Below are 9,435 nucleotides of genomic sequence, written 5' to 3' on the forward strand. Positions count from 1 at the left end.
CTCAACCCAATAGAGCATCTTCGGGATGTGCATCCCACAAATCTCCATCAACTGCAAGATGCTATCCTATCAATATGGGCCAACATTTCTAGAGAATGCTTTCAGCACCTTGTTGAATCAATGCCATGTAGAATTAAGGGAGTTCTGAAGGCGAAAGGGGGTCAAACACAGTATTAGTATGGTGTTCCTAATAATCCTTTAGGTGAATGTATATATATATATTTGTTTTCTATTTTTTGCTTTTTATGTTACTTAATGCAACTGTGTTGATGTCGTGTGATGTCACATGATGCCGCATGTCATAAAAATTGACTGCTCAGAATTGGCTGAATATATTATTTGAATATCTGAATATAGTCTATATTCAATCAGTTAAATCTGATAAAGTAACAGCTTACGGTGACCAATTACAGTTAGTAATTAATGTATGTAACATTAATGTAACATTAACCAATGCTGAAGATCTGATTTGACTAATATATACATTTCACTACAATAAATACCTTTATATTCCTTGCCTCTCTGAAAACACTGCCAGTGAACTCTGTCTTTGTGTCGGGGGTCAATCTGAGGTATTTCCCTCCCTTCTTCTCTGTTGCAGCTCAGAGTTCTCTATCCCAATGTGTTTAAACAAATTAGTGGTCTTGCCACAGTACCAAACAACCTTCTTACATACCTCGCAGTTTGTGATGTTTTAATTTACAGCTATAAAATATCTCCACACAATGCTACTTGTTCGTTCATTGCATGCATGCATGCATGCAACGAATGCAGTCCATATTGGCGGTTGGCACTGTTAGTCAGGGTGTGTGCGTTGTGGCGCCTATGTTTGTTGTTTGAATGCATAGTCACAAGCAACTGCAGGGGAGCTGGAGAACCACTTAAGATGTGCTCAAGACAACAGAACCTTGTTTGCACCGTTCTACTCCGATGAAATGGGTACAACCTAAAAGAGAGGAACGAAAACTGGTATCTATCCCATTGATGCTAGAATCTTCAAAAACGAGACGTAGTAGGCTTATTTTTGAAGACGAGACATCTGTAGTATCGATATTTTGGGATTGATCCTCATATGTGAGTGGGACAGAAAAAATAGGGATAGAGGAAATTAGCATGAGTGTCCACAACAGTTGTATCTTAGCAGCTGCGGCCATTATAGAATACGCCAGTTTGACAGTCAAATATTGCGCTTTCCTTTGTTGGTCATGTTGAAGAAAAAGTGCTCAGTTGAAACCAGGGCGGTGTGAAGGATTTATTTGTTTAGTTTTTTTAAGCTGGATGACCAAAAGTGAAAGCAAGTGTCTATAAGGGGAAGTTGGTTCGAATCCAAACAGCTGTGGGTGCAATTCATTCTAAATTCCACTTGGAGAATAAATTATGGCCTACTGCCCCTTTAACTGTAACTCTACACAGGTGTGTAGTAATAAAAAAAAAATTGCTTGCTTTACTATATATTAAAAATATGTAATACATTCCCTTTTTCCAATACTGCAATTGATGTATTTTAACATTCAGAAAACACTGTTTGTTCTTTTGACCAATTTGTTTTTATTTCACAATGAGTTGTGTAATACAGTTTTACCTATGTCCGAAACAGCAGTAGCTAAAATATAAGAACATCTAATTGTGTAACAAATAGAGGGCACCAAAAGGGCAAACCTCCCAAAAGTGAAGACATGATGTTATTTTTCAGCACCATTTTAAATGACACATTGCTTACCTCCAGGTTAATGAATGACACATCAACATACACACTGCACTGAGCACAAAAATCTAACCAGCCTCAAACATACAACCTTTTTTAAATACAAAATGATGTAGGCCTACATGTGCTTATATTTTCTTTTGAGAATGGAAATAACAAAATAATGAAAATAATGGGGGCAAATGGGCAGCATCACTGTGTGCCTTAACCCCTTCTTAGGGCAGCCTCCTCCCAGATCTCAGTTCCCTTGCCTGTCTTGTCACATTATGGCTGGTGGGTTTGAGAAATTGTAGCACAATGTTTGTAACACAAACCCCTTTGACCCCGTTCAGCCAAAGTAACAAAACAAGTAATTATAAATATATTCCAAAGGCCCAATGTTTTACATTAGTTGACAAAATATCAAAATACCAAATCCTAGGATGAGGCAGAAGAACATCTCAGTATGTATGTGAAACTAGTGAGCCTGAACAAGCAGGGCCAGTTGAAGTCAATAGTGAAACCGGAAGCAGCTGAGTTAGCAATGGTACCATTTCATTAAACAATCTACACACAGAGTAGAGTTGGACTGTATGGACAAAAAATATCCATATTGAGATAAATCGCCTGAATTGATGCGATGTTGATACATAAAATGATATGTTTACTACAATGTGAACCAGTAAAATCTCAATGTGGTCTGTTTCATAAACTAAAAAGACTTTGACATAAACATAAACCATTTAGTTTCAAACCTATGCCACAGCTACCGCGACAGAGTCCCATTAGGGGGGTACTTACTCTCCCAGCACTGGCTAGGTTGGTGGAGTGATTGCTGGCAGGGATTTCCTTTTTTGTTCCAGTTACTACCTACAAAATTGCTTGATTCAGTATAACATCTAGTACAATCTAATTACAATGAATGCTTATCACAGTCAATAAAAGGCAATCACTAATTGTTAAAATTACATTTAAAAGGGCATGATGGTAACAGTATATTGTTAAACAATTTCTAGAGAAAGAGATATTCTGAATAGGAAGGAGGTGAAGAGGGAGAGATGCAAATCAAGGGGGTACAGACTGAAAACGACTTGAACTCCATAGCGCCAACATGCATTGACCCTCCACTTAAACAATGTGGAGGGTCTTTGGCTAAGTTTTACATACAACATTTTCATTCAACAGTACTAAATAGAAGGGAAAATGCATTGGCCTATATGCAGTGCAAAAATTATCGATTAATGCACTGGACAATTTTAAAGATGCATAACGTCATTTTGTTAGGTTACTTATTGTTCTAGCTAGCTAACTTCATTATCATTACTTGATACTCGACAGGAGGTTTCAGCGCCAAACTATGTAAACACCGAAAGAAGCACTGCTTTCCCTATAACATTTTTAAGGAAATTGTTTGAGTTTGCATCACAGGAAAAGAAGTTGGTCCATTTGCTTACACTGTCCAATGAGATGAATGTGGCTTGGAGCACGCACTTAGGCTAACAATTTCAATCCATTTCAGAGAAGGAAGGCAGAGATCAACTATGCATACCCTTATGTCTTTCATGAAGATTTCATTCAGTTCTAGCTATTGTTTTTGTCTTGCAAAAAATATAAATAATTGTTTAAATGCCTTTTTGGGGGGGGGGGGGGGGGGGGGGGGGTCATAACAGAAATTAAACTTTCAAAAGGTAACACAATGAACCTTACCTATTGAGGGCTTGTTTACATTACCAGAGAAATAATATAATACTAGATAGACTTATCTTAGATTGCATAATAATTTCCATAGCGTTTGAATTTACACTGGCATGTTCGAGATGTACTATGCAGGTTTTGGGCAAAACGCGGGAAAACTGAACAATATGTGTGCGCACAGCACAGAAACACGATACAGTTCCGACACAATTGTCTTCACACTTACAAACCTCTGGAGGGATCGATCAAAAATTTGGCACACGCTACCTTGGTGGTGTCTTGAGCTATCAATATTTAAATGTTACAATAACATAATGTAGCGTCTCAAGACTTCTTTGATATGTCTCAGGAAAGGGCATCCTAATGTAAATAAGCCCTGTGTCACTGGAGCAAAGACCCTAAAGTATCACAGATTGCAAAACAGAACTTTTGAACCAGACTCTAAAACCTGTAGTTTCATCTATTCACCTCAGATTTACTCCTTATTTCCTGGGAGGAAATAATCTCAGTCATTAATTTTTATTTCCTAATGTCCTTTGTGTTGATGACGGGGACAGTTTATTGAGGTTTATTGAGGCCAGTTGAATTTGAAGTTTGACTGCCTGAGCTTGAGTTGCCAGATCCATGTGCTACACTGGCAATAATCCCAATGAAGATGGCTGCAATGACGACGACCCCGACAACCACCAGCAACACTTTGATCTTCATGTGTTCCCAGCACCGCTGTTGTTTCACTTTTCCAGCAGACTTTGAGAAAGCCTTGCTCTGAAGTCAAAGAAAAATCACATTTTAATCACATTTTTATATGATGCCAATAACAACACTCTTTCCAAAGTATACCTGTCAGAGTTTGAAGAAGTGGGGAGTTACCCAGTCAGCCTTCAGAGAATATGGCTGTGTAGCACATGGCCACCTGTTCCCTATAGTGAACTGTGGCTGACCAAAGCTCTGTTGTCTTTAATTGAATGTTATCATGTTGGTATCATCCAAGTTCCCTTTCAGAGAGATAATAAGCACAAAAGGCTCTTGGAAACCATGTTCCATGGTTCCAAGAGTCCAGGGAACAGCCAGGAATGTCATGTCATATTGGTGTCTATGAATATACTTTAGGTGGAGTTGTGGGGGGGGGTGTACAATTTACATCCTGATTGTGGTTTACGATTATATTTTTAGAAAGGTATTTCCTATTGTTGTAATATGATTGAAACCCACTGTTCTCCCTTGGTATATAAAGAAGGGTGTCCAGGACATGCCACAGGGTGAATGTCCTTCCTGGTCCATCCTGGGGTCAACCAACCAGGTCACAGCGTCTCCACCTCACTTCCCAACCAAGTCCTTACATTGCAACATCCACATATTTCTCTGAGGACTCACTGGGCAGTTGACTGCAGGGACATCCCAAAAAGTCAGTTTTCCCTGTATTCAAGATAGACCACTACTTTTGACCAGAAATATATGTGCTCTAGTCAAAAGTAGACTACAGAGGATGAGGTGCCATTTGGGTACAACCAAAAACTTCAAACAATTACCTTTTCTAGAAGTTGATCGGCCCTGTTCTCCAGTTCTCCCAGTCTGCCTGACCTCTCATCAGCCTTGTTGAGGTTTTCAAGCATGATGACCTTCACCTCTTCTACCTCCTCCTGGGTCTGCTGCAGGCGGTTCTTCCCATTCTCCTGTGCACACAACAAAATGTTGTGATTTTGTGTATATTTGATTAATAGTTCATTTGAATAAAGGCATTTCTGAACTAGGGGTGTCGCAATATACCGGTATTTGACATGAAATACATTTGGACAAGACTGAAAAGTATTTATACATTTTCAAATACATTTCGGAATAAAAGCTGAAATATATTTTGATAGCTGAAAAGAATTTTGAATAAAGTTAAATGTATTTATACATTTTTAAATACATTACAGATTAAAAGTTGAAATACATTTTGATACCTGAAATGTATTTTGAATAAAGATAAATGTATGTATACATTTTTAAATACATTTCCGAGATCATATCCGAGGCCCTCAAATCGCAATACCGTAGTTTTGGTGTATTGCTATAAATAATAGTTAGAACAAAGCTTGATGTATACTGTCCCAACTGTCCGTGATCTTTAATTACCCATAGGGAATGTGAGTCTGGTCTCAACCTGGTCTCAGGGGACTACGCAGACTATTTTACGTAAATCCATGGCACCTGATTTCGTATGATATCTAATGTTACGTTAGGTTACATTACAACACGCTACCACAACATATAATACATTACGAATTGGCTAAAATGTAACACATGTTACAAAAGCTATTAAAAATTTATAATTTTGAACCCTATTAAAAAGTATGATATGATACCAATGCCTGACAAATGTATCATTCATTACAAATTGGCACAAAACACAGAAGTGGTACATTTTAACATTACAGTTAGGTCAGCATTAGGTATCACAGCAATGGGGCTAAGGTTAAGGTTTGGGTTAAGGTTAGGTATCACAGCACTGGGGTTAAGGGCTAGGGTTCATTTTGGCCCAATTTTTACAGGAGAACATACAGAGACCGAAATCAATACACTGTGTCCTTCCCATTTTGGAAAACCGAATGTATCATATAATTTTGCACGCTAAATCCGTTGCCCGTTTATTTTCATTATAGCCAGGAGAGGCTAACTTATCTAACTTAACTGTATTAATTCCAATAATGTCTCCACAGTCCAGGATTGGCTAGATAATCTGAAAAAAGGTTTCCCTTTAAGATTTGGGTTAGGATTAGAAAGAAAATCACTTGTAACATATGTTGTAACACCACTACTTGTCACCTTAAACAGAAAAGTCCTGTTTGGAGCAGTGCGTAGAGCACCTGTCTGCGAAGGACCCGGGTTCAAAACACGGCCTACCGTTTATTTTTTGGGATTATTACTCTAACGTTACTTTACCTAACGTAGTAAATGTTACGAACTCGTCTGTCAAAGATTTAGGTAAAATAGTCTGCATATCAATCAATCAAATGTATTTATAAAGCTCTTTTTACATCTGTCACAGAGTGCTTTTACAAAACATCCGGCCTTAACCCCCAAGGAGCAAACAACAGTAGTGTTGAATTTCAGTGGCTAGGAAAAAAACCCTTAGAAGGGCGTAGTCCCCTGAGACCAGGCTGGCATTTCAGGACTCAAGGTTGCTAGTGCTCTAATGTCAACAGGGAACAAAAAGACTGAAAATTACAAGTAGCCAAGCCTAATCAGCTATTCTGATTTAATTTTTCGCTGTAGCTGAATTTATTTGACACCCTTCCATACTCACAGGTGAACGTGATATTACGTCAGAACATTGGTCAATGCCTTCCCAATGACAAGTTAGGAGAGGCGATTAATTAGCCTGCATCACAAGTTATACAATCTGAATTGTAATACATTTTTCAGTAGGCTATTCATTATTACAGCTGTCATTTAGTGAATTGACATATGTATTGCTTTAGTTCAATTGGATTAAAGCATTAACTTTGAGGATAGGCCTATGCATGGCACGGTTTTCTTTCGCCCCCGAGTTGTCTTAATAGCTGAACAATAGTCTGTTTAAAAATCCACTGGCGACACTCTAAGCACAGGAACTGCTGCCCCTTCCTTCCTTCCCTCCTTTCCTCCCTCAAGCCTTAACGAGAGCACCTGGCATTTTGCTCCGACACCATCACAAAACCACAAGATGCTTATAACGTTTCCACCCCAAGGACAAGATTTAGTCTGCTGATGGACATTGCAGATGTTGATAAGACTAAGTAGCATATAACAATATGCAAAGTTCAACGTTCGTTTAAGTGATCATCTTGTTTGTAGACACTTCTGCCCAAATACGATGTGCCTAACAGATTCAGGACGAGGTTATTTAAATGAAAATAATCTGATTAATCTGGGGTAGGTTTTTGAGCGGGTAGGTTTTACATATAGTTTAAAATACCTTGAACATTTCCTTGAATCATTTAAAAGGGGCAACCCCAAAGTTTGTAAAGGATATTGCAAGAACGTTTCGGGCGAGAATAGTTGTGCGAAAAATACATACATATTACACAGATAATACATTTAATTGCGTATTATCTCTCATTTAAAATGTGCAAAACTAAACATAAAGGCCTGTACAATGATTATGGAGAAGTAAATTTATAACAGAATTAAATGTCATGCTATCCTGTAGCCGAATGCTAAACTGTCAGTGGCAAAATAAACTTTCCGGTCTATATTTAAGAGGATCAGACGCAAAATTTGAAATGATTAACATATAAATATATGATTTACTATTACTTGTTTTTTGCTGGAATTAAATTAAACTTACCATTGCTCTCATGTCACTATCTCTATTCCGGTCTGAAACGGTCACAGAATCCAATGCATTGAGACGTGATCGTGGTATAAACTTGTTTGTGTTAATCCAAGAAGATTCTCAGATGTCACAATATTTTATTTTCACTTTCTCTCATTTGAAGTTGGATGTTCGTTGCTTACGTTCTTTTAGTTGATATTCTTTAGGCTATGCGTTCTGCTTCGCACTCTCACTTTTACTAAAGTCTACTTGTCGTATCGGGTGACACCCACCCCTAATCTGGAAGTCAACAGAACAGACACCGTGACGTCGCAGCCACAAATGTGAATCTATTTAAATGCTTTTGATCAGACTACAGATATGATAGGAAAAACACTAAAATCATTCCCACCATTTAAAATTCACACAAAGGCTATTGATAAGAGTGTTATTATATATGCACATTTCTTTTGTCATTTCCTTTTTATTTCATTTTGGCCATATAACAGCTAGAATATATGACAATTTCAACCTTTTGATCTAGCATCCAACATATTAGAATCAGAAAGTTTTAGTATAGTTGATTCAAACAATAACTGCACAAAATTAGATGATTGATATTTTACATTTGGCTCAGTTCACCAGGCTCCAAAAATCCAACAATAGGGCCCTTGTCTGTTCATTGTCAATAATGGTCAGTATTCTGTGGGTCTGAAAACATGGTGTATAGGCAACCCCCTGAATTGTTCTTCTAGCATCAAGCTTTTTGTGTTAATATTGTATTCCAATTCTGTTTTAACTGAGCCCACCTGATGAGTTTGATCTTTGAGGTACTTACTATGTAACACTAAATCTATAAGACATAACACTTGAAGTGCTCCTGTTGATGGAAACGTGTATTACACTTGTGACAACAATCCTAATATGAAACTTTCTAATGGGACTTCTGAGACAGAGGAAGGGAGGAGCAGGGTAACAGAAAACAAACCACAACGGCACAAATATAAAGAAACTGAAAGTGAATTACCTGAAAGAGGAAGTAAACCAAACTCAAACTCATTGCCTTTCCTAGGGAATGCCCAGTCTGTGTAATTTGACCCCTTGGCTGAATTCACATCTCTTATTATTTCAGCATATCGAACATTCCCGTCACGGTTTTGTGAAATTAAACCAGAACCAGACTGTTTGACCCATGTGAATTAAAACCACACTTTTTGTCAGAGAGCACTGTACTGAATGCTTGTTAAGTTTGTAATGTATTGTAAAGTCAAACAAAATCTTCTGTGTTCTAACTAACCAATAGCCCCATTAAGTTCTCATACATTTCCATTAACCGTATAAAGAAATTGTAAATAAGTTACCTGGGAAGGCAGGATTCTCTCTGTATCGCAACCATCTTTCAGCACTGACTTTAAGATAAACATGATTAACAGGTAAGCGGTAACCCTGGTTGCTTAGCTGCCTCGGCTTAATTAGATCACAATGAAAAAAAATCAGCTAGATTTTTTGGGATGCCCAATGTTGTGGCCCTGATGGGGGCAGGGATGAACTGGGACAAAACAAATCTGCTAGAACCCGGCCCAATTTTTCCCCTTGAGGCCCCCATTATTTAACAACTAATGATCCTTCTGCACAAAACACATTATTTAGACTGCTCAATTGGGTTAAGGATGGACTGGCCCACCTGGCAATAACCCAAACTGCCTTGTGGACAGTTCTTTTTTGAATGGGGGCAGATGACAGCCACCATGTGAGGCTGTGTCAGGTTGCGGGGTGC

The 9,435-nt window shown here is 38.1% G+C and overlaps 1 protein-coding gene across 2 annotated transcripts; it reads right to left on the bottom strand.

The window, feature by feature from the left end:
* Positions 1-2,640: 2,640 nt before the first annotated feature.
* On the bottom strand, positions 2,641-9,196 carry vamp5 (vesicle-associated membrane protein 5). Of its 2 annotated transcripts, none has more exons than XM_034296201.1 (3): positions 9,020-9,196; positions 4,909-5,052; positions 2,641-4,144 (listed from the first exon to the last, which is right to left on the bottom strand). In XM_034296201.1, exons 1-3 carry the CDS (start codon positions 9,080-9,082, stop codon positions 3,938-3,940), a joined length of 414 nt encoding a protein of 137 aa, XP_034152092.1. In that variant the 5' UTR covers positions 9,083-9,196; the 3' UTR covers positions 2,641-3,937. The 2 variants fall into 2 exon arrangements, with proteins under 2 accessions (XP_034152092.1, XP_010901020.1); XM_010902718.5 differs by lacking the exon at positions 9,020-9,196 and adding an exon at positions 7,692-7,950.
* Positions 9,197-9,435: the final 239 nt, after the last annotated feature.

The sequence above is a fragment of the Esox lucius genome, chromosome 13, assembly GCF_011004845.1.
Source record: "Esox lucius isolate fEsoLuc1 chromosome 13, fEsoLuc1.pri, whole genome shotgun sequence".
Classification (NCBI taxonomy): Eukaryota; Metazoa; Chordata; class Actinopteri; order Esociformes; family Esocidae; genus Esox; species Esox lucius.